Source organism: Dama dama, chromosome 12, assembly GCF_033118175.1.
Source record: "Dama dama isolate Ldn47 chromosome 12, ASM3311817v1, whole genome shotgun sequence".
Taxonomy (NCBI): Eukaryota; Metazoa; Chordata; class Mammalia; order Artiodactyla; family Cervidae; genus Dama; species Dama dama.
In genome coordinates, this window is record NC_083692.1 from 50,994,577 (window position 1) to 51,021,643 (window position 27,067).

The window sequence follows — 27,067 nt, forward strand, 5'->3', positions numbered from 1 at the left end:
ACACATGACAATATATTTTTTGGAATTGTATTTGTAGGCTAAATTAGAGTGAACTGACATCTTTAAGATTTTGGGTGTTCCTATTCAGAGTATGGAATGTCTTTTCATTTACTGAAATGTAGTTTTGATCTTGCAGGGAATGTTTTGTAAATTTTTTATCAGCTTTATTGAGGTATAATTTACCTATCATAAAATTTATCCATATTGAGTATACAGTTCAGTGGCTTCGTAAAACTTAGAGCTGTACAGCCATTGCCACAGCACAGTTTTAGAGCATTTCCATTAATCTCAAAAGATCCCACCTGCCTGTTTACAGTTAGTCTCTGTCCTACACTTACTTCCTCATACAACCTCTAATCTGCTGCTGTCTCTGTAGACTTTCTTTTCAGGACATTTTCATATAAATGAAATCATACTATAAGTGATCTTTTGTATCTGGCTTCTTTCACTTCCCTTAGTCTTTTGAGGTTCATCTATGTTGTAGCAGATATCAGTAATTAGGTTCATTTTGTTTTTATTTAATTCTATTCATTTTATTACTTAGTTCCTTTATAGTATGCCTCTGTATTGATAAGCCACATTTTGTTTACCATTTGTCAGGTGGTGGACATTGAATTGTTTCTAGTATTTGACTATTGTAAATAATACTATTTGTGAACATTTGGATACTGATTCTTTGTGTATGTATATGTTTTCATTTCTGTTGAATAGATACCCAACAAAAGCATCCCAAAGAAGAGTCAAAGCTATTAAACCCTAAGTAACTTTGTGACTACAGAAGATGGAGGCAGTAGCAATGGCAACTGTAACAGGAAGATTCTTTTGATAGTAACAGGCATCAGCTCCTTGAGTATGCGTTTCATGATGATATATTTTATGTAAAGAGTCTGAGTTCAGATTTGGAATTAGGTGTTAATTCCAAGTGTTGCTTATATTTGTTCGACAAGTCATTTAAACTTTCTAAGTTTCAGTTTCTTATGGAGCTAGACATGTAGAATATTAAATGTGGGACAGAGTATATGCTCACAAATTGGAAGCTCTTCTTGTTATTGGCATCATACCAGACTTAAGACACAGGGAAACGAAAATAACAAGTGATATGGAGGGATTCTTGAGAGCAACCATGATTGTGAGAGCAACCATTGTTTTTGTTACCATTGTTAGACAAGTGATATGGAGGGATTCTTGAGAGCAACCATGATTGTGAGAGCAACCATTGTTTTTGTTACCATTGTTAGACTATCCAGGTTGTTACATTTTATTTTGCTCATGAAGTACAAATAAAATAAGTAATCTTAAGAGAAATAGCTAAGTCACCTGCAGTCCCATCACTTTTAGTTACACTAAAGTTTCCTGTCATTTAATATTTCTATGTGTAAAAGACAACATAAAAATGAAATTGGTCCAATAAGAAGTGACCTGTTGATTTTTTTAAAGCTATATTAGGGTTAACTTAATAATTTCAGGGATATTTCCTTTAAATTTTGTTTTAAATAATAGTCATTCTAAAGATACCCAAATCTTGCCTAATTGTGATAGTTATTTAGTTGCATAATTTTTGTGTAGTGTGTTCAAGTAATACTTATAAAGATTCTTTTTGGAAAAATTACATTTAAGCAAATAGAGGAACAGTGCCTAAATGAGTTACTTATATAACTTTTAGTTATACAACCTCTATATTCATAAAAAATGATACAAATTGAATTTTAATGCATTAGCAAAGCTAGCTTTGTATCATTTATCATTGGAACTGATGTTTGACTTTGCTTAACTATGTGAAAGGTGTTTAATATTACCTTCAGGCTGCAGTCCATGGGGTCACAAAGAGTGGGACACAACTTAGTGACTGAACAACAACGTTAGGTGATTTCTTTACAGACTTGTAAAGAAATTTCATATATACATACCATGGAGGGAAATCACCAATAAAGTTGATATGCAGATGTAGTTTTTCTCCATGTAAAATGGTAATGTCTACTTGATAGGTTAAAATTAGGGAGTTTTTTGTTTTTTTTTTTGAATCCATGGTGTTTTATTTTTATATATAATACTTTTAGTTCTAAATATATGACTGCTGGGAGCTTTTATCTTAATCTGTATCATGTATGAGATATGAAGAATTAGAAAAGTAATTTGGAAATTGAATTGAGAATATTACTTTAAGTAGACACTTAAGTGCTGCAGTTTTATTGTTCTTTGTGTTTAAGATATTTATGATGTTAAAAATACATTTAGGGACTTCCCTGTTGGTCCAGTGGCTGTAAGACTATGCCTTAGCAATGCGGGGGGCCTGGGTTTGATCCCTGGTCAGGGAACTATATCCGACATGCTGCAAATAAAGGATCCTGCATGCTGCATCTAAGACCTGGTGTAGCTAAGTAAATAAATTAAAAACAATTAAAAAGAAAAAAAAAAAGCAGAGAAGGCATCTCCTGGTTTCCCATATGTAAAAACAAAACAAGCAAACGAGAAACAAACAAAAAAAATTTGACCTGAACATGTCTATGTGTATAGTCTTTAGAACTTAGAAACTACTTTAAAATTTTGCACATCTCATAGTTTTTAAATCTTAATTTTTTTTCTATTTAGAGGATAGAACAGTTTATAAGTATTCCAAAATAGAAATGTTATGGGATATTTTAAAAATAACTATTTCTCCAATCATAACATCTTTCATTGCCTCTGTGCTTTACTAGTGCATGCCTTATTATCCTCTTTGGAGTATCAGTATCAGAGAACATGTTATATATCTAATCATGGACATGTAACCTCCTCCAAATACTGGCCGGCTTTTGAAGTAGTGCAGATATTTGATGATAGAGCTATATTACAAATGAAATTCCAGGATGTCTAGGAATGGTGCCTCAGGTGAAGGAATGTAGACTGTGTCAACTCCACACTGAGAAAAAAGTTGAGCCATTTGTTATCATGTGGTAAGCAAGCGTTCTGTCAGAACTGGATAAAATTGAATATACACTATCAATGGAATGCCAACATACTCATAGAAAATACAGTGAGAAAAAGGTAACATGTTTACAAAAGCAGCAAAGAGAATAAAGTGTCTAAGAATAATCTCAATTGAAGTACATTTGGCTTCTCTGAAGAAAATTATGTAACTATAGAATTACATTTATAATAAAACCATATTCTCTGTTTTTTTAGGGGTTTATAAATATGATATTGGTAGATGACAAGATGTGATCTTGGATGGAAGTATAATAGAGATATCAGGGCTTTTAAAGTGATGTCTAATGCCTCCACTCCAGTCCAAATCTCAGGAATTTTTCTCTCCCCTTGATTGATAATCCTGAAGAATAAATAAGAAAACCTGATTGTACTAGGTATCAAAATAGAATTATTTTAGTCCTTTCAACCCACAATTATAGATCTACATGCTCAGAAGGTGAATTTAGACCTTTTATATCATGTCAGACACAGAGATTAACAAAATGGATCACAGACATAAATGTTAAGAGCTAAATTACACAATTGCTAAAGAAACATACAAATTCTCAGTCACTGTTGGTTATGTAGAGGTTTAAAGAGTCACCAAAAACATGATCCATTAAAGAAATTGCTGACATGGCATTTCATCAAAATGAAAGACTTCTTTTCTTTTTAATTTTGTTTATTTTAATTGAAGGGTAATTGCTTTACAGAATTTTGTTGTTTTCTGTCAAACCTCAACATAAATTAGCTATAGCTATAGGTATATCCCCTCCCTCTTGGACCTCTCTCACACCTCCCTCCCCATCCCACCCCTCTAGGTTGATACTGAGCCCCTGTTTGAATTTCCTGAGACATACAGCAAGTTTCTGTTGGCTATCTGTTGTGCATTTGGTAATGTAAGTTTCCATGTTACTCTCTCCATACATCCTACCCTCTCCTCCCTTCTCCCCATGTCTGTAAGTCTGTTCTCTATGTCTGTTTCTCCATTGCTGCCCTGCAAATAAATTCTTTGGTACCATCTTAAAATGAAAGACTTCTATGCTTCATAAGACACCATTAAGAAAATGAATATATAAGAGCTTTTATAATTCAACACCAAAGTCCAAGTTAAACACGAATGAAAAATCTGAATAGATATTTTGGCACAGTGGCTAATAAGCATTTCAAAAAATGCTCAACATTATTAGTTATTATAGAAATGAAAATTAAACCACAATAAGATACTACTATATATGCACTGCTGCTGCTGCTGCTAAGTCCCTTCAGTCGTGTCCGACTGTGCGACCCCATAGACGGCAGCCCACCAGGCTCCCCCGTCCCTGGGATTCTCAAGGCAAGAACACCGGAGTGGGTTGCCATTTCCGTCTCCAATATATGCACTAGAACAGTTATAATAAAAAAGAGACAATAATAGTTCATGGTAAAGATGTAGACAAACTGGAGCCCTCATTTTCCTGGCAAGAATGTGAAATTGAACAATCACTTAGGAAAACAATTTGGCACTTCATTAAAATGCTAAACATAAATTTATGATAGTATTTAGAAATTGCATTCCTAGGAATTTACCCAAGAAAAATGAAATCACATGTATACATGAAGTACATGCATTTATTTATAATAGTCAAAAGTGAGAAAAATTTAGGTGTCTGTCAATAACAGAAGAATGGATAAACTGTGATATATTCATATGATGGGGTACTTACTCAGCAGTAAAAATGAATGAACTATTGATATGCCAGAAAGATGAATAAATCACAAAATAAGTATGCTTAGCGAAATAAGCCAGATATGAAAGTGTCTATAATGTATCACTTCATTTATATTGAGCTTTTGAAAATACAAATCAATCCATAATGACAGAAAGCAGGTTAGTTGTTGTAGGGGTGGTTCAGTCGGACACACACTCAGTCGTGTCCGACTCTTGCGACCCCATGGACCATAGCCCACCAGGCTCCTCTCTCCATGGGATTTCCCAGGCAAGAATAGTGGGAGTGGGTTGCCATTTCCTTCTCCATGTTGTAGGGGTGTAGGGATGCTGTAGGTGAGTGACTGAAATAGGGCTCGTGGGATCTTTTTAGGGTATTGGAAATATTTTAAAACTGAACTGAGGTGATGGTTATGCTTCATGAATGTACTAAAGTCAGTGAAATATACACTTAAAGTGGATGAAATTTTAAGCTCTCAATATAATTTTTATTGGAAAATTCTTACCTCAAGCATATCTTAGAAATTGTTGGCTGCCCTTTAGACAGGTGATAGCAATGAAGAGAAAAGACTGTTTTAAAAAAGATAGTTTAGCCCTAGATTTGTGGAAAATATAGCAAGAGAAGAAATGGAGCGTAACTTTTATCTTATTTTTGTTTAACCGTCGTAACCAGTTTAAAGGGTGCAGTTCAGTAGTTTTAAGAATATTCACATTGTTGTGAAATGGATCTCTGGAACTTTTTCTTCTTGCAATCTGAAACTCCATACCCAATTAACAGCTCCCTTTTCCTTCTTCCCCCCTCAGTCCTGGTAACCACCATTCAACTTTATCTGTGAATTTGACTACTTTAGATAGTCACCCATAAGTGAAATCATACAATGTTTTTGTGAGTGTGTGTGTGTGTGTGTGTGTGTGTGTGTGCATGTGGGACTACATTATTTCATTTATCAGGGCCAAATTCTAGTAATAATCTTATCTAATGCTGGAAGTAAAAATTAATTCTAGGTGAAGTAAATACTAAGGAAACACATTGAACCCAAAATAATGTCTTCTAGATAAGGAAGCATTTTCCAAACTTAGAATACTTTAGAAAAGATTGTGTACACATGAAAAGATGCTCAACATCACTCATTATCAGAGAAATGCAAATCAAAATCACAATGAGGTACCATTACACTCCAGTCAGGATGGCTGCTATCCAAAAGTCTACAAGCAATAAATGCTAGAGAGGGTGTGGAGAAAAGGGAACCCTCTTACACTGTTGGTGGGACTGCAAACTAGTACAGCCGCTATGGAAAACAATGTGGAGATTTCTTAAAAAACTGGAAATAGATCTGCCATATGACCCAGCAATCCCACTTCTGGGCATACACACTGAGGAAACCAGATCTGAAAGAGACACGTGCACCCCAGTGTTCATCACAGCACTGTTTATAATAGCCAGGACATGGAAGCAACCTAGATGCCCATCAGCAGACGAATGGATAAGGAAGCTGTGGTACATATACACCATGGAATATTACTCAGCCATTAAAAAGAATTCATTTGAATCAGTTCTAATGAGATGGATGAAACTGGAGGCCATTATACAGAGTGAAGTAAGCAAGAAAGATAAAGAACATTACAGCATACTAACACATATATATGGAATTTAGAAAGATGGTAATGATAACCCTATATGCAAAACAGAAAAAGAGACACAGATGTACAGAACAGACTTTTGGACTCTGTGGGAGAAGGCAAGGGTGGGATGTTTCAAGAGAACAGCATCGAAACATGTATATTTATTATCAAGGGTGAAACAGATCACCAGCCCAGGTTGGATGCATGAGACAAGTGCTCGGACCTGGTGCACTGGGAAGACCCAGAGGGATCGGGTAGAGAGGGAGGTGGGAGGGGGATCGGGATGGGGAATACATGTAAATCCATGGCTAATTCATGTCAGTGTATGACAAAAACCACTATAATATTGTAAAGTAATTAGCCTCCAACTAATAAAAATAAATGAAAAAAAAAAGATTGTGTACAGAAAAAGATTTTGTAGCATAAAACTAAAAAGTCACTGTATTTCTTAAAAAATACTGTATCACACAAATAAAAACAACCCTGAAGAAAGTGTCCAGAGAGTGTAGTGTCTTCATTTTATATGTTAAAGGGTTAATATCTTACAGAATGTGAATATCTTACATAAGATCTTAAACGACTACTTCCAAATATTACAGTGTTAATGTCCTTATATGATATGCAAATTCATATGGAAACTACTAAAAGTTTGTAAAGCACAAACAAAAATCATAAGAAGAATTAAAAATAAATATGTACAGATTAAGTAAGTACTGGAAATTCCCTAGTGACCCATTGGTTAAAAAACCGCACTGCCAGTGCAAGGGGTTCGATTCCTGGTCTGGGAAGATCCCACATGCCTCAAGGCAAATAAGCCCGTGATCTGCAACTGCTGAGCAGGCACTCTAGAGGCCACACGCCACAGTTCCTGAAGCCTGCGTGTCCTAGAGTCCTGTCCTCTGCACGAAGAAAAGCCACCACAATGAGAAGCCTGTGTACTGCAACTAGAGGGTAGTCCCTGCTTGCTGCAACTAGAGAAAGCCTACACACATCAGTGAAGACCCAGCATAACCAAGAATAAACAATAAATAAAAATTTAAAAAAAAGAGTAACTTTTCACTATATGTAGTGAACTCTGGCTTTAAAAACTTTGACAGATAAGAGTTTTACTTTTGTGACTAATTTCTGTCAAAATTTTTTGTCTATAAGTTAGCTGACAGGCATATGCCCTTAATTTTTTAAATTGAAGTATTTACAATGTTGTGTTCATTTCTTCTGTTTGGCAAGTTGATAACATTACACATGTATATACATTCTTTTTTTTAATATTCTTCTGCATTATGGTTTATCACAGAACACTGAATATAGTTCTCTGTGCTGTACAGTAGGACTTTGTTTATCTCATATACCCTTCAAATATATTTTCTTCTTTCTAGGAAATATTGATGAAGATGTCGTGGTGATAGAAGCTTCCTCCACTCCCCAGATCACTGCCAATGAAGAAATTAATGTTACCTCAACTGACAGTGAAGTGGAGATAGTAACAGTTGGGGAAAGCTATCGGTAAGATTTTAATTCCTAGTTGTATATTTGAAGTTTTAAGTATAAATATTTAGACACATTTGTGCTGTAGATATCTTCATTGTTTTACTTTTGTTTTTTAAACCTAGTTTGAGTATTAAACCAGGTTGTTAAACCAGGCTGAGTTAGATTCATCTGGGAAGATTATAAAATGCATATTGTTGCTGGATCATGGCCCAGACCAGTTGAACCAGAATCTTAGGAATCAGTATTTTTTAAGCACCCCAAGTATACAATGAGAGCTGAGTCATTGCTCTAGATAAATATTGATTTTTACTTGGTGTTTTATAAAATTGAGTTTGTTTTATGATTCAAAGTTCACAAACTCCTGGTTTCTCATTAATACCAGTGATATTTATGCTTTTAGATTAGGACAACTTTGTATAAAACCTCTTTTAAAAATTTTTTGTCCTTCACTCAGTAATTTGTTATAAGCTCTGTAGTGAAAAATGAATGGGATATCCTTGTTTGTTTTGATAAATAATTGAAATGACATTGTCCTTTTGAGAATCACTTTGACCAAAAAAGAGAGAGAGAAACCCTAATACTGTATTCATTTTGGGCTTTAGATGGTTACAAATACTGATAAAGGAAGCAGTGAACTGCTCCTCTCTTTCATTTCATGCACAAAACTAATCTATGGATGAATCTTAATTTTTCTGTTGGAATGAATTTAGAAATGCATTTGCTTATTGTATTTTAATATTATTGATTGAAAAAAAATGTTCATGTTACAGTCATATCTAGAACATGCTGCTTTGCTTAACACTTTCTCATTGGGTACTGCTCTAATGGCATGGAAGAGAGCACTCTATAACATATCCTTGTTTAAATTTAAATGATTTTCCCATACTTGAAGGAAAATTGATACTTCATGGTATATGCCATAGATACCTGTGACTGCCCATAGTGCTTGATACAACATTAACTTGGTTTTTATGAGCTATAATGATTATTGAAACTAAGAACTTGTTTTTTCATGGAATTGGAGAGCTTTCTTACCATGCAGATGTTTAAATACTCAAGCAAATGCATTTACATAATGGTAGACAGTGCTCTTGAAAAAGACGTATAAGCTCATTACTCATATTTATTTTCCTTCTGGTTACCTAGAACATAACTTTGTCACTTCAACTGGCTCCTTGCCCCTCCTCTAAGAGAGAATGTATCCATGTTTCAGATCTCCTTGTGTCAGGATTTGACAATTGCCACTAAGGCCTCTCTGAAACTGTTCCTTATACATCAGGATTTTTGCTGGTACTTCACTAAACATTATATTTGTAGTTAGTACATCCTGTGAAGTTTTCACCAAAGTACTGCAATGACCTGGAAGTTTCTTCAGCTGTTAACAGTTTCTCAGAAATAATAGGCTGCTCGGTTTCATCAAAGACTCTTGGTTTCTCAGGAATTTTAAATGGTGATTGTTCTCCTTATCTAAAACTATTTTATCTTGAAGCATTTGTTTATCCTCATGCCTTAATATGTACAATTCTTGTTGGAATAAACTGTCTTTTTTTCTTTTTTTTTTTAATCTGTTTCTGAGGATTTAACCTCTGTAGTCCTATTACTTGAAAATTTAATTTTACAATTTGAAGTTCTTTCTAAACTTCTAGACTCTGTGATTGCTGAGGCCATTTTCAGCTCAGTTTGAACTTTGGCTTTCTTCTCTGAACTTCTCTGTATGAACTTTGAGTGATCAATTTCATATGCAGACGACTACATGTTAGTGGATCTAGCTCACTTTTTTCCATACATGCTGACATACATACATATAAGCATATAGGCAGGTTTTTTTTTTTTTCATTTATTTTTATTAGTTGGAGGCTAATTACTTTACAATATTGTAGTGGTTTTTTGCCATACATTGACATGAATCAGCCATGGATTTACATGTGTTCCCCATCCCGATCCCCCTTCCCGCCTCCCTCCCCATCCCATCCCTCTGGGTCTTCCCAGTGCACCAGGTCTGAGCACTTGTCTCATGCATCCAACCTGGGCTTGTGATCTGTTTAACCCTTGATAGTATACTTGTTTCAGTGCTATTCTCTCAGAACATCCCACCCTCGATATAGGCAGTTTTACATTCATTTTGGGCAGGAGGGAAAACCAACTTTGTAGCAAACCCCATCTTCCTAAAACATTTATTTTTTCTCCTTGGTTCCTGAGAACTGCATATTCTATATACCATCTCTCTGTACCTTTAATCCAGATCATTACAGTGAATTCTTTACAATTTTTTAAAAATAAAATACATGCCTATAAGTAATTTAGTACAATACACATAATTAAAAGATGATAAAAGGCGTTCAGTGTTGAGGGTTTGTAGTTATATGCCTTTAAAGCATAAAGTGGCTCAAACAATGATGTTATGTATAGCTGCCAAAGTATAGTTAGCTGCAGTAAACTAGCTACAACTATCCTTAATTCTCCTGATAGCAAGAAATCTCTCGTACTTCAAATCTCTTTTAGGACAGTCCCAGAAACAACTTGGTTCTGGACTCCCAACACTGAAGATCATGTGAATGTTATTAAATATTTAGGGTGTTGATATTTTTGTTACTATATCTATGGTGAATAAGTTTAGGTATTAACATAAAATGTAAATGATTGATTATAAGCCAGGTGACTATTCAAAGTACACCTTGAAAAGAGAGCAGCACTCTTGAAACAGAATCCTATATTTTACACCAATGATAGGCCTAGCATATTTTTCATTTTCTTAGGTCAGTTGGTTGATGAACATTTATTTGTTTTTTTTTTTTTAACATTTATTAAATATTTAATTCAACAGATGTTTATTGAGTGCTCGGCATTATGCTAGTCATAATTTTAAATTCTATTGTGATTATCTTTCTGGAGAATTCTTGCATGAAGAATTTCACAACTTATTTTGTAAGAAAGGCTTATGATTTCTTAGGTGACTAAAAATTTTGTTATTTAGGTCTCGGTCAACCCTTGGACACAATAGATCTCACTGGAGCCAGGGTTCAAGTTCTCATACAAGTCGACCACAGGAGCCACGGAACCGCAATAGAATGTCTACTGTTATACAGCCCTTGAGGCAGAATGCAGCAGAAGTTGTGGACCTTACTGTTGATGAAGATGGTAAGGTGGAATGCTAGCAGTGTGGAATTATGAAGACAATTTAGTAAAATGAAATATCTTAATATGTTATAAACCTTATTGCTTCTTATCATTGGTAATAATAATAATATGTCAATAATATATTATTAAATTACAGAGAAGTTAGCAGATATCCTAATGTTATTTTTCAATTGATAATATAACTCCAGTTTGTAAGTTGTGTCTAAAAGTTCTTTCTGGTTATTGTTTCACTGCTTGGTAGTTATTTTCTTAGAAACAATTATTTTTACAAGTGGTAGTTTGATCTATCCTCTGACTTATGTGTTACTTTCATTTATAATATTGCTGTCATACTTTAACTTTACTATGAAAAATGGAAACAACAGTTTTAAAATACAGAACAGAAAAGCAGTGTAACTGAGTTTAAATGATTAATACTAGTTATCTGAGATGTTGAATTTGCTTTTACAAGTTACGTTATCTTTCAGTGTAATATGGTTACTTTATGTGCTGCTTAGCTTTAGTGTTTCGTTTCGGCTTACAGGGCTTCTATAGCTCAGATGGTAAAATACCTGCCTGCAATGCAGGAGACCCTGTTCAATCCCTGGGTCGGGAAGATCCCCTGGAGAAGGGAATGGCAACCCACTCCAGTGTTCTTGCCTAGAGAATTCCATGGACAGACCATGGGGTTGCAAAGAGTTGGATATGACTGAGCGACTAAGACTTACACGTCACTTCTTTGGCTTACATACAGCTCTACCCACGTAACTGAGGAAACAACACTAGAGTTGGAAAGCAGAGGTTAGGAAATGTGGTAAGCAAGTATGAATATATGAATACATTTGTGAATTTTCCCTCAAATTGAGAATTACCTTCAGATACTGATAGTTACATCTTAGAAGGAAATGGTCAGCAGCTCTGCTTAATGAACTGTGGTAACCTGAATGGAAAGGAAGTCCAGAAGGGAGGAGATATATGTATATGTATGGCTGATTCATTTTGCTGTACAGTAGAAGCTAATACAATATTGTAAAGCAACCATACTCCAATAAAAAATAAATTAAAAAGAAGCCCTCAATCATAATGTCCTTAATATTTGGTAAGCCATATATGGATTGGATCCTTTACCATCCGTGCCACAAGGGAAGTCCATTAGTTTTGGCAGTTAACTATAAATTAGATAAAGAATACATTTGTTAGGTCAGAAGAGTTAGGGGCCTTGTGCAGTCAACTCTAATATTGGCTGTTGGCAGTTTGGATGATCATAACTTTCAGAGTACCAATACTTTGGAGTTAAGATGTTTATGAAGAGAGAATTTATTCTCAATGTCTACATTTCAGTTAACAATGTCTTGGTTTTTATTTTGGAAATACCATAAATCGTCTGTAAGAAGTGGTTAATATAATAGGGATTTATTAAAGATTATCCAATTAAATATCGATGACTCTTTTGGAAACTTTGTGTTTTCCCATGTGACACCTGCCATCTAAGTAACTTTTTAATCCACTTGAATTTAGTTCAAACAGAATACTTTTATGTTAAAAGTATTCCAGTGATTAGTAGATAGACTCCCTTCTCTCAGTGGAAGGCTTCCATCTTACTAAAAATAAATCTAAAACATAAGTTTAGTTAGAACAGTGGTTCTTACCTAGTGGCCGTTTTGTGTGCCTGGAGACCTTTGGCAGTATCTGCACACTTTTGATTGTCAGAGTGGAGGGAGAGTGCTACTAACATCTAATGGATGGAGGCCAGGGGTGCTGCTAAACATCTTATGATGCAAAGGATAGCCCACCTCTAAGCCACCACCTCCAATCAAGAATTATTCAGCCAAAAAAGTCAATACCTCTGACTGAGAAACAGATAAACTATTGGCAAATAAACAGAAGTTCCTTCCTCTCCCTTTTAAGTTTAGGCAAATATATTTCTTTAAGCATCTGAAGTATAGGGTTCCGTTTAGACTAACAGGCACTATTTGTTTTTCAGTAATCAGTCTCCTGTACTGCATTGTATAGAATGGTTGTCTTCTCATTCTATTCTGTATCACTTTTAAATATCTTCTTTACAATTCTAATTACTGTGACTGTGCTTTGGACAGATTTATTCCCATTATTAATTATTAAAGTCATTTAATAATTAGAATCTAAAATAGAACCCATTTATAAGTTAAGGTCTACCTGAAATTTCTTTTAATTTCTACTACAGAAACTTTAATTTTTATTAGAAAGCACTGATAAAAATATTTGCAAAGAATTGGGGGAAAACATACAAAAGACATGTAAAAAATTAAAATATATTAAAAATCACAGCTAATGTTTATTAAATGACTTCCATTTTTAAAGCATCATATATAAGTGCTTCATATGTGTGATCTCTGTTCATCCTAACAACAGTTCTATGAGGAAAATTTTGTGCTTTACTAGTTCTATAGATGAGGAAATGGAGAGTAGTTAAGTAATTTCTCCTAGATCAATCTGTCAGTGGTGAAATCAGAATTTCTATCCAAACTGTGTGACTCTAAAATCCATAGGTACCAGAGAAAGTACAATTTGTGTGCTGTGACCATGTGTGTGAATATAGCAGAGGGACTTTTACTTTACCTCTCTGTGATCAGAAAACTTACATGGTCCTTACCCAAAAAAACTGTGTTAGTCCTTTGAATTATTGGAGTATGCACATATATGTTTAAAAATACAGTACTGTTTCATTTTAATGTTGATTTAACTTTACGAAAGCTTTTCTTTTTAAACTATATATTGTACTTATCAGAGGGTTCACATTTTAAGTTTAATAACTATAAAAATATTAGCTTTTATTAAAATGTAACGCGTTGCCTAATTTGTTTTGAAATGCTAAATAAACATTTTGTATTTTGTAGAACCTACTGTAGTGCCAACCACTTCTGCGAGAATGGAATCACAAACCACAAGCGCTTCCATTAACAATTCAAATCCATCTACCTCTGAGCAGGCCTCTGATACTGCTTCAGCTGTCACTAGTAGCCAACCCTCCACAGTGTCAGAGACTTCAACTACTCTCACAAGCAATAGTATGACTGGTACTTCTACAGGAGGTATGTTTAAAAAATAAAAAGGGGCGGGGAGAGACTGTTTGCTAGAAAAAGAATGGTTGTTATTAAGATTTTAGCCGTGTTAGCAAGAGTATATTCTTAGAATAAACATCATATGTTAACAAAGTTGTCTCTATTAGAATTAGACTATGACTTCATATTTGAGTTCCTGTGTGCTATGTTACCAGAGTATTATAGGTCAACTGAAAGAGATGGGGGAGAATTGAATGGCTGACACCAAAAATACAGTCAACAAAAGATAAAAATGAATAGGACTTGATCAGAATTTAAAATTATTGTACATTAAGGGTAATTATAAGAAAGTGAAAAGATAGCCTACAGAATGGGAGAAATATTTGAAAATCATATATTTGAGAGGGGTCTGGTATCCAGAATTATAAAGAACTTGCACAGCTTAACAGTAAAAAGAACAACCACCCCGTTTTTAAATGGGCAAAGAATGTACATAGCTGTTTTTCCAAAGAAGAAGGTCATTTATATAAGTGACCAAGAAGCACATGAAAACATTAGTCATTAGGAAAATGCAAATCAAAACCAGAATGAAATTCCACTTTACTCCTACCGGGATGCCTATAATTAAACAAAACAAAGGCAAGAAACAGGAAATCAGAAGATGACCAGTGTTAATAAGGATATTGAGAAATTGGAACCTTTATTAACATCTGGTAGGAGTTTAAAATGGTAGAAGACACTCTGATGGTTCCTTATAAAGTTAACCACGGAGTTACCATAAGACCCAAAAATCGACTCCTAAATATGTCTCCAAAAGAACTGAACGTAGGAGTGGGAGTTTTAAGAAGCTTGACAATGTCCATTTCCTCAATTTTCTTGTTTATTCTTTTGGTGTCGTGTCTAAGAAGCTATTGCTTAGCCCAAGGTCGCAAAGATTCACTCTTATGTTTTAAGAGTTTTATAGTTTTAAAAAAAGGGAAAAATAAATGCAAGAAGGGCCCCCTGGGGAGTTAAGGGAATATGCTGGTGCTGATTGTGTGCAGTATGAAGCTGATGGTCTTCTCAATAGTTCTAAAACAGTTTCCTTCTTGCAACAACACGTTGTTTCCTCCTTCATCCCTAGGAGTTTGGGATTAAAATATATACACTTTGATATATAAAGCAGATAACCAACAAGGACCTACTGTATACCTCAGAGGAACTATACTCGGTATCTTGTAATAATCTATAAGGGAACAGAATGTAAAAAAAGAGTACGTGTGAAAGTGATGTGTGAAAATGTTAGTTGCTCAGTCATGTCCAACTCTTTGTGACCTCATGACCATAGCTCACCAGGCTTTCTCTGTCCATGGAATTCTCCAGGCATCTGAGCCACCAGGGAAGCCCACCCACTTCACCCCCCAGAAAAGAATGTATATATGTAAATAACTGAGTCACTTAATACCTGAAACTGACACAACATTGTAAATCAACTATATATCAATAAAAATTTTTAAAGAGCAAGTTTTATAGTTTTAGCTTATGGATTATCTCTTAAGTTTCAGTTAGCAGTGCAGTTCTGGTTCTTTCCTATCAGCTGTTTGACTAGGTCTTAAACTAGCCGTTTTTCTCTTCTGAATGATGGCACAGAGATAGGAACTTGCTGTTTACTAACAGAGACATCATAGACCCTATAGATCATAGATTGCCTCTATCACCAATAATAATAGTAATCACCATTAATAATGAAACCACCATATATTTTATATCAAAATTTTTTTTTTGCTTTTAATAATATGTTTAATTCTTCTATCCTTATAACTTAACATTGAGCAGATTGGAAAACTGCTTGTGTCTGGTTTAGATCTCCCTTCCCTGGAAACTTAAGGTGAACCTTGAGGAAACAAGGAGGTTTCCTAGGGGAGTCTTTTTAAATACTGCATTTTTTAAAAAATAAAATGTAGGCAGAAGTGAAATGGGTTTTTATTTCATTTATTGATTGCATACTCTTTTCTGGTTGCATTCTGTACCTTATGTTTATCTAGATGTTATCTGAAACAGTCCCAACTTTATTTCAAGACAACTTTGAAATAAAGACAACTTTGAAACAGTCCTAACTTTATTTAAAGAAAACTTTATCTCAGTGCTTTTATTTATGTACTTATTTTTTAACACCCTTGTTTAGTTAGGATTCACATTTAATCTATTAAGTAGTAACATCATTGCATGAGTGGACCCTCTCCATGATATTTATTCTATCTTTTTATGATGGCCCTTTTGATAGACTTAATCATGTTACATTTCTCTAGACTAGGAGAATCTTGTTCAAGACCAAGTTGTTCCTCTGTATAAATCTGATAAAAGCACATACAGATAGTCAGACTATATTAGGAGCATTCAGTTCTGCTGGCTTCATTTCCTTCCAGGACTGTAGAATATCATTTATCTATTTTCTTCACATCCTGTCTTTTCTTTGCACCTTTTTGCATATGTCCAGCCTTGAATCACTTGAGCGATCTAGCTTCTTTCTTATCCAGGTTTCTAAATGGGGCTGATAAAAATCATAGAACCATGCAGATCGGTGCCTCCTGAATTTATGGAATCAAATCTTGGGCTGTTGGTAATAAGTTGTGATAGTATGATATACCTCAGTTAGTTCCCTTCCCTTTCCTTCCCCTCAGTGTCTATTCCAAAATTGTCTTATTTTTCTTAAGACTCTTATTTCTGGGGGTGGAAAGAGGATTAAAAAAATAAATGAAGGTTCTCATGCATGAATACGTGTAACTTCCAGCCCCTTTATTAAAAACTTTTGTATGTAAAAAAAACAAACAAACTTTTGTATGTTTATACCTATCCATATCTCCTAACTGCTGGTCTCTTAACTCCCTTCCTGTAGCTTCCAGTTTCTTTATCTTTGCTCTTTATCCTTTTTTGTGTCCTTGACCTTGTTTTAATCTTGCCTGTGTGTTCAGCATCTGTGCTGATTTCATTCCTTTCATACATGTACATGTGCATTTGTGTTAAGTCTGTGTACACCTAAGGGATCTTCTTCACCTTAAACTCCTTCATTTAACTTTGACTCCTTTTAAAACAAACAGGGTGTTTAAAAATCTGGCAGTAAATTTTCTCCTCATCTTCTTTTCTCCCAGAACTCTCTTCTCATCTCTGTTTTCACTGATCCATCTCATAACTGTAGGTGTTTTCACTTGCCACCAGTAGTCAATGACTCACCGTTTTGTGCTTCCAGACTGCTCTCCTTGTTTTAAATTTTCATACCAGCTTCCTCTCCTCTGGACCATTCTGCAGTCACCTAAACTCAGCATGCCCCCAGTCAACTTATCATCTGTGTGATTTCTCAATGTGTTCCTAGCATATGCATACATATCTTGTGTATTCATTTATCCAGCAAACTATTTATTGATTGCATGCTATGTAGCAGGCACTGTTCTAGGCACTGGTAACACAATATAAAAAGAGCTAACAATTGTAGCGGATAATATTAGCTAACACCTCTGGAACTCATAATATTGGTTAATAATTTCTTTATAGTAGCTCTGACTTTTGTAATAACCTATGAGACAGATTCTATGATTATTCTCATTTTGCAGGTGAAGTAACATTATTCTCATTTTGCAGGTGAAGGTTATATGACAGTAGAGCCAGAATTCAGACCTACATAGTCTAGCTTGAATCCTGTATTCTTCTTTATGCCAGGATATCTCAGCCTTGGTACTCTTGTCTTTGGGCTGGACAGTTCCTGTAAGGGCGGGCAGGCTCTCCTGTGCATTGTAGGATATTTGGCAGCATTCTTGGCTTCTCCCCACTGAATAACCCATAGTGCCCCCTACCCTCCAGTTGTGACAGCCGAAAGTATCCCTGGTTGTTGCTGGATACTCCTTGGGGGACAGTGTTGCTCTATACTGTGCTAGAACCCAGAGCTTCTGTTACAATACTGGTTGATTTCTTTTTAAATTTTTCTCTGTGCTTGATGATGAGCTCCTTGAGGACAAAAGATCAAGTCTTCCCTTTTTTAGCACTAAGCTGCTCCCATGCAGGTATGCCTCTTTTCCCTTGCGAGGTTAGCTTAAATTTAGCAAGTGCTTATTGATCTTCCTACATTGTAGCTTGTTTCTAGTTGCTAGAGATAAAACAACAAAGGCAGACAATATCCCTAAATTATTTTAATGGTCAAGACTTTCCTTTTTACTGTTGTATTTTCCAGTACCTTTATAGATCCTTAGCCATGTTATTATTATATGTAAGACTTGCCAAATAAATGAATAAATGCATGAGTACATCTCGGTAATCTTCCTAGAATTACAGTAAAAGTACTTTAACCAGCTTGATGTCACTGGGATATGGAGTTAATTTCTCTGATGTAGATTTGTGATGGTCTATTTTTAGTGGACACTCAGTAGTCTAATTTTAATTTTTAAAAAAGGCAGGGTTTATTTGCTTAATCAGATATCTTTGTATTTCACCCTGCTCTGGCAGATTTCTTTGGTTATTAACTCTTGAACAAGAGGATATTCAGTTGTCTTTACTTTGGATTTCTACCTTGTTTGAGCAACAAAGAGCTTCTGGACTGTAGGAAAACAGATATTAATTTAATTGGAAGTCAAAACTGTACCCTAAGAAGTAGAGCTATAAGGTCAGTCCTCTTTTGAGGGGCATACTGTTAATCATTTAACCCCTTAAATATGTATTCAGAATGCCTTAAGGATATTATCGTTATTGTGCTTCCTCTTCTCTCACTGTGACCTTTGTTTTTGGAATAATTGAAGACCAAGAGGGCAAGTCATTTTTAAACAGATAAATGTCATATCTATCACTTTGGTCATGCAGTCCCTAGGTCTCTTGCTCTGGTTACAGACTTATCTCCTGAGTCTTAAGAGTTTTTGGATTTGTAAAACTAATGTGTCACAGTTGGAAGGAACCATGAAGGTCATTTAGTCCATCCACTGAATGGATTTAGTGTCCTAAAGGTTTTTTATTTTCTTTTCTGAAGTAACACATAGTAAATGACATTTACTTGTGTAACATTTTGACATGGGGACTGAGATATAACCTCAGAAATGTTGTAGGAAGTGAAGATCCTATAATAATGATATTGCTATAAATATTATAGCCTATAGAAAATAGCTACTTTTGATTCAGCATAACTAAGATAGCTGTTGATCATAGTCAGTTCCTAGTATGCCAGTTGTGATTCTATCCAGGTTACTTAAGAAATTTGAAATGCAAATGAATGAAAGGGATGTAGTTATCGAACTGACTTTGAATCTGCTATCACTTATGTTTTAAAAGTGAACAACTTGTTGACTTTTTATCTTTTTTGGTTTTGTTATAAATTACTTGTGATTTTTAACCTCTCAACTTATGATAAGAAGGTAATACTAATTCCAGGAGGCTATTAGAGATTAGTGTAATTCTTTTCTATCTGAGTTTACAGACTCCTGAATTCTAGTTCTCAGGTTAAGAACCTATACAAAAGGGCTCAGGAAATTAGCCCAAATAGGCCAGAATAGGAACTTGAGGGGGAAAAACAACAATATTCAGAGATTTAGAATAGAAATACTGCCTAACAGGGTTTAGGAAGAGTTTAGGTTTGCCCAGAAGAGAATCAGCAACAGCAGAATAGGACATGTATAGGAGGGCAGACCCTGGAGAATTACAGGGAGGTGTACTGCAATCACACCCATCAGTCAGAGCCACCCAGATTCATTTATGTGAGTCTGTAAATTCCCTTCATTGTTTTAGCCAGTTTTGGTTGGATTTTTTGTATTGTTTGTAAATAACCAGAAGATTCCTAATTGGTACATTGACCCAGAAGAGAATAGCTTTGTATTGTGAGCCAAATAGGAATAGGGTATCCCTGGTATTGGTTACTCTAGAAATATGGCTGGAACACAGGTGTACTCTCGAATCCTAAGAATTCTGAGGAGATGCCTCATGAGTCATGTGGGGGAAAGGAAGGACAGGCTTTGGGTTTTCTATTCCTCTATTTTTAAGTAAAAAATGTATCTCCATTTTTATCTTTTTTTAATTTGCACATATGTAGTTTGAGGAAAGGGTGCTGTTTCTTAGAGGAGTTTGAAACACTAGGATAAACCTTCTGGGGACACATTTGCTTTTCTTCTGGCCTGGGAGAATGTACCTTCAAAGTAACTCTGGGCATGTGACAGAGCATAATTAGGACTCAGATGTTTTGTACCTAGAAGATTATTATCTTTTCTAAGAACAACCATGCAGGATAGTTACTGCTACATTTAATAGGTGAGAAAGAGATTAAATAACTTTCTTAAGATCACATTACTCAAATTAGACAGGCTCAGGATTAGAATTTAAGCCCATCTGACTCCATTCTTTTATCCCACTATTCAACTTTGAGTCACAAAATTATTACAAGAGACTTTTAATTTTCAACCAGGTAGAATCTTATCATTTCTTTTGTTGTATTGGGTCTGAGTTTAGAGACCAGAGAAAGGGAAAAGACTTTGGACGTTAGTGAGACTTAGCCAGATATGCTCTGAGTTGGATAGTTATATCTTTAAGAAGTTAAGATTTTAAGAAGTATGACATAGTAGTCTTCATTATATAGGAATGATTTATAGTATTAAGAGCATTTGTTGTATATAGTGAAAGGACTCCCATGATACTTTGGAGTTTTTAAAATACAATTTAAAACTAATAATTTATTTTAAAAAACTAATAATTTATCATGACCTAGGAAAAGGTGATTTATTGCCATATTTAAACATCATGGTTAATATAAGCCTCTTGAAGCTTGGAAGAAAATCCCAGTGAAGACCACTGCCTAAAATTACAGGATATACATGTTAAGAATGTGACTATATCACATTATTATTTACAGATACTTGAATTCACTAATCACTTATTATCTACCTATTTATACACAAGGTTGCTCAGATGGTAAAGAATCTGCCTGCAATGCAGGAGACCCGGATTGGTCCATGGGTCAGGAAGATCCCCTGGAGAAGGGAATGGCTACTTTACTCCATCCAGTATTCTTGCCTGGAGAATCCCATGGACAGAAAAGTCTGGTGGACAACAGTCCATGGGGTTGTGAAGAGTCAGACATGACTGAGCAGCTAAGCACACACACATATTTTTTACACAGTGATACTTGATCATTTAATTGATCTGTGCATTTTTTCATTTCAAGATGACTCGAGGAGAACTGCGTCTAATGCTGTAACAGAAACTGGCCCTCCTGCAATGCCTAGGTTACCTTCCTGCTGTCCCCAGCACTCGCCCTGTGGAGGGTCATCGCAGAATCACCATGCATTAGGACATCCACACACAAGTTGCTTTCAGCAGCATGGCCACCATTTTCAGCATCATCACCACCATCATCATCCTCCCCATCCAGCCGTCCCAGTGTCTCCTTCCTTTAGTGACCCTGCGTGTCCTGTGGAAAGACCTCCACAAGTACAGCCACCTTGTGGAGCAAATAGTACTTCCAGTGCCAGCTACCATGACCAGGTATGTGGAATTTGATGAGTTCTTCTTAATTTTTTATTTTTTATTTATTTATTTATTTATTTTTCTTTAATTTTTTAAAATTGCAGCTCCTTCCAGAGAAAAAAATCTAATGATAAAGTTTATGTACCAAATAAGTCATTCTTTTTGCCGCTACAAGAGTGGCATAATTTAATGACCTGTGATTTTTTTTTTAATTAAGTATTTAAGATTTTCTCATGTTGTAAATGATTGCAACCAATTGAGGGGACCAGGGATGTGGATAATTGGATACTATTTTTTATTCTGGAATGTTTTTCTGTGTTTTTAGTTAAATATAAGTGGATTTAATGTTTAGGATTTCATTTCAAACAAAGGTGTTGAAACTGCAATGTCAGCCTCATTCATGAGAAATGGGGGAATTCTCCCAGTTTTTTCCTCCTCTACCTCCTCTTCTGGAGCCTCCCGGTAATCTCCACTCATCTAGAAATAAACAGACTTCTCAGCTGCAAAACCATACAGGGAGGAACCTCCTGTTTCTCAGGAGCAGATTAGGTTTTTAGTTTCTGGGAAATTGAAATGTCAGCAAAAAAAATTATCAGTAATTTTAAAATTACTGATAATTTTTTTTGCTAATTAAGTAAATTGGTTGATATTATTAGTGAGTACTTAAAATGTCAAATAGTGTTAAATTCATATTGGTGATCACGTGGAGTAAATAAAGTGAGGTATTATGTGCTATTTTAACTTTTGCTGTATTGTTTCTGTGTATAATTGTGATGTAAACCTGGGTGGTGCATACTTTAAAAAACAAAATGGGTAATATAAAATGGTAAGTGACACATGTGCTAAAAAAAAAATGGGCTAGAAAAAGTTAAAGTGAAATTCAGAGTAACTGCTCCACTGTACCCTCTGGCCTTTCCTCAAGTACATTACTTGCTTCGTCTTTTAAATTTTTGATGATTATCTCTTCTGGTTCTGACAAATTAAAATTGAGAAAGTGAAGTGTTCCCTTAAGAAGAAACTAGCTGCTGATATAAAAAAAAAATTGAAAGGGTTTAGTAGGAAATGTGATTAAAGAGATTTTAGATGATGTTTTGGCTCTGTTAACAGCAGTTCTAAGTACTAACATCTGTTGATTGACTATACCTATTCTACCTTTTGGGCCTAAAAAAGCAACCTGAGTGACTTAATTGTAGGTAGAATCTCTTATTGTTTTGTGTCAAATATAGGTGTGACCTGCTCATCTCTCTCTCTCTCTCAAGTGTTAGTTGCTCAGTCCTGTCTGACTCTTTGTGACCCTATGGACTGTAGCCTACCAGGCTCCTCTGTCCACAGAATTCTCCAGTCAAGAATACCGGTGTGGGTTGCCATTTCCTTCTCTAGGAGATCTTGTCTAACATCTGTCTCTAAGTAGAAGTATTTGGAGTATACACAAACCTTGAGGAAAATCAGCAGGATCAGGCATTCAATAGTGATAATGGATATGAAGCTAAAGAGTGAGGTTTTGGAGACATGAACAGTTTGAGATTTGTGTAGCTCTTTGTAGGACTCTGAAATTAACCACATGTACATGAGATAGTCTCATATAGTCTACATTTGAGACCTGTGTGGACATAGTAGGAAGCTGAGGAGAAGGAGACTAATCTTAGGATTTATAATTGTGTGGTGTCTCATTGTCAAACTGTAGATAGGCAGAGAAAGATTGGGGAGGATTAATTAGTCTTAACAACAGAGAAGTTTTAGTAGTCACTTGACTCTCATCCTACTCCTTTGGGTGTAACTTTCTCTTTTGATAGAATAGTTTAATTAGTGTTATGCATTATTTATGATCTATGTAAAGGGCTTCCCTGAGAGCCCAGTTGGTGCAGAATCTGCCTGCAGTGCTGGAGACCCTGGTTTGATTCCTGGGTCGGGGACATCCGCGGGAAAAGGGATAGCCTACCCACTCCAGCATTCTTGGGCTTCCCTTTGTGGCTCAGCTGGTAAAGAATCAACTTGCAGTGCAGGAGACCTGGGTTCGATCCCTGGGTTGGGAAGATCCTCTGGAGAAGGGAAAGGCTACCTACTCCAGTATTCTGGCTGGAGAATTCCATGGACTATGGGGTTGCAAAGAGTTGGACACGACTTAGCAACTTTCACTTTCACTTTCCCTGGTGGCTTAGTGGTAAAGATGCCTGCAATGCAGGAGACCAAGGTTCAGTCCCTGAGTCAGGAGGATCCCCTGGAGAAAGAAATGGCAACCTACTCCAGTATTCTTGCCTGGGAAATCCAATTGACAGAGGAGCCTGGTGGGCTACAGTCCGTGGGGTCACAAGAGAGTCAGATAGGACTTAGCGACTGGACAACAAATAAGTAATATTTGCTATTTCTGTACCATCTTGCTTAACCCCACTTTTCCTTCTAAAATAAGAATTGAGTGAACTCTTGGAATTGTGAAGAAGAGGGTTCTCTCTGTTGGTTTTTTCCCCCCTTTTTATTCTCTGCTTTTAACTTTACCCTCGGTTGCTTCTAGGAGGACCTTCACCCTACCTTACTCACTCTTTGGGAGTTTTCTTAATCACTGACTGGAGAAGAAGATAGGAAATTTGCTCACCTTCATAGTATGTTAATATTCCAGTCCATTTGCCAAATTTTAACATAAATAGGAAATACACAAAGGATTTGAGTCATCAGTAATAATTCACAATCTTAAAATATTGTTCTTAAACCTTATTTATCCACATTAGAAGCTGATATTGTATTTGCCAACTCTGAAGAAAGACGTCAGATATTTACTTAATTGATTGTAGACACATAATGTACAAGAGGAAAGTAGTTCTATTGTCCTTCCCTCATTCTGTACCATCCTCCTCCTTCCCTTTTAATATCCAGAGTTTCTTATGTTTCTTTTATCCTCTGAACAGGGTGGCCATTGAAACCACAAAGACCACTCTGTCTCTAAAAATAATAATAATAAAATAAAATTAAATTTTAAAATATACTAAGACCGCTATGGTTCCTCACTGGACTAAGTGACCTGGGCCTCTATTAAATGCATTACCCTCGCTTTCCTCACCTCTAGCCCCCCAGCTTTCAGTAGTGAACAATCCCTACATATTATTCCATATATAACATCTTCATTTTCTTTAATCACATTTAAAAAATTGCAGCTGTACTGAACACTAAGCAAAGGCTTATACTTAAAATAAGAATATAAAGAAGCAATTCTGTTTCTGTTATCTGCTCTAGAGTAGAAGGTAAAGCGTTTATTTTCCTTAGGACTTTTCAAAGTGCTCTAGTAGGGATGGAATTTAGACTGTTTGATTTTTCAACTTGGTAAATGATCCTTCCCTAAAATTATCTTACTAATAAAAGTAATTGTGGTTTAATTTTTTTTAAGTGAAAAAGGTAACTAAGAGGCAAAGCTAACTAATAGTTTTAGCTTGAATAATCTTAGACCCTTTGTTATCTTGGATAATGTTTTCACTATTTGAGTTTTAGTTGAATCCTTGCTGTGTACAGTTTAAAAATGAGATTTTTACCTGAAACCTTGAATGTTTTCAGTGGCATGATTATATGTTTTCTGAAGGAGTCCTAAATTACCAGTCAGAGTTTTGGTGTAAAGGAGGATATCAACGTATGATTTAAAAGTTTCTCTCTTAAGATCTAGTATATGGAAGATAAATAGATCTTAAAATAATACATTAACTTCTGTTCAAGCACTATCACATGCTTGATTATTTAAAATTGATTATAGTTTTTAAGTGGATAAGCACTATAATTTTTACAATCCAAGATACACGTAGTATTTTTTGGTGCTCAGTAGGTCTTCACACTCAAAATTTTACCAGTTTCAAATTTATTGATTCTATTTTTCTAGATTACATTGAGTACTTTTATAGTATACCATAAACAATGTTTTGACCAAATTTTAGAAAGATAAAACATAGTTCCTCTTTATACAGCAGGCATTGCCAGTAGACCTGAGCAGCAGTGGTATCAGAAGTCATGGAAGTGCTGGTTTTCATGGAGCATCTGCATTTGACCCCTGCTGTCCTGTTTCTTCTTCCCGAGCTGCAATCTTTGGCCATCAGGCTGCTGCTGCCGCTGCCCCGAGTCAGCCATTATCCATAGATGGTTATGGATCAAGCATGGTTGCCCAGCCCCAGCCCCAGCCCCCTCCACCAGCCTCACTGTCATCTTGTCGACATTATATGCCACCTCCTTGTAAGTATAAATTTAATAGGCAAAGAACTTAGAGGCACATAAATGAAGCATTGTACTGTCCTCCATTTAATAAGCTTTCAGTAATTCTAATTTATAAATTTCTAGTATTTCCTTGACCTAAAAGTGGAGTGTATTTTTCCCATTTCATCCTTCCTTCACCTCACATACCTAAAGAGGTCTTCTTAAGCAAAAACGGCAGATGGCAGATGTTGTTTTAAAAGGTCTGGGAAAATAATAAAAAGTATCATATTTGTCTAATTTACATTTTAACATTTACATTTTAATGTCTATCTATTAGAAGTACATTGAATGGTACTTTAGATTCCTATAAAAGGAAATTTTAAGGAATTTATATTTATCCTTTAGTATTAAAAAGAAATTGGAAGGTTTAGTAGTTGTTTCTATGCATAGGAAATTAAACTTTAAGAATTCTGAAACTTAACTGAGACACAGGAGAAAATTCCTTGACAGAAAGACAATTGTAGAAAGGTTTTCTGTACTCTTTTCATGCAAGCAGTTAAAATAGAATCAGATATGACTTTTCTAAGAAATTGAAATCTATAAGATACAAGAAATGAGAAATAACCTTAGGCTGTGTAGCATATATTTATTGTTTTGTCAAATCATAGGCTAATAATCAGATGGAAACTTATTAAATATTTTGATTTTTAAAAAAAAAGCACTGAAAATTCATGCCAGGAATAAAGCAAAACATTGGCAAGGAAATTTGCTTTTGTCCTCTGATTACATATGAGGGATAATGTTCAGTTATTTATCTTCTTACGATTCCAGCCCTATAATTTTAAAAAATCTGTGTCCTGCATACACAGCTAGAGTCAACCCAAAATTTGTACAGTGAAATCTGGTGATACATCATTTATCTTTTCAAGAGTGCAAGTTTTTGCAAAACATTAACCAGTGGACAAATTCCGTGTGTGAACACTGGCAGGATGTGCAGGCTGTTCTGTAATAGTTGTTGATATTCATCTTTCATTTATCATCTTTTATTGGGAACTCAAAATGTGTGGTTTTCTCCCCCTCCTCTTTAAAAATAATATATTGAAGCAATTGATAAGTGTATCCCTTGCTTTTTTATGTTCTAATCTAAAAAGTTAATGTTTTCTTTTTATCATAAAAATAACTTGTGTACACTTTAAGAAATTCAAACCACAGAATAATATAAGAAGTTAAAAATCCTTCTCCATTCTTCCCACTAATCCCAATACCTCAGTGGTAGCAACTGTTTATAGTTCATTATAAACTTTAGAAATTTTCTTTCTCTGCACATGTTATTATGACACATCTCTTATTATGACATATCTCTCCTTTTTTAAAAAAATGGGATCATATCAAACATAGTATTTGCCTTTCATTTTTTATTTTTAAAAAATTTAACAATACATCTCAGATTTTTGTAGTACATAAAATTCTAGCTCATTGTTTTTAATATCCTCATAATATTCCATTGTATATT

At 35.1% G+C, this 27,067-nt stretch overlaps 1 protein-coding gene across 7 annotated transcripts in view; it reads left to right on the top strand.

Annotated features, from left to right (window-relative positions):
* RNF111 (ring finger protein 111) overlaps nt 1-27,067 on the top strand; it is an 82,914-nt gene that overhangs the window by 39,708 nt on the left and 16,139 nt on the right. For 5 of the 7 annotated variants that reach the window (XM_061157263.1, XM_061157266.1, XM_061157267.1 and 2 more), the window contains exons 3-7: nt 7,654-7,780; nt 10,740-10,903; nt 13,759-13,953; nt 21,089-21,408; nt 25,332-25,593. In XM_061157263.1, the coding sequence (XP_061013246.1) occupies nt 7,654-7,780; nt 10,740-10,903; nt 13,759-13,953; nt 21,089-21,408; nt 25,332-25,593 (1,068 nt within the window). The remainder of the gene's footprint in view (nt 1-7,653; nt 7,781-10,739; nt 10,904-13,758; nt 13,954-21,088; nt 21,409-25,331; nt 25,594-27,067) is intronic. The other 2 variants (XM_061157265.1, XM_061157270.1) reach the window with 1 other exon arrangement.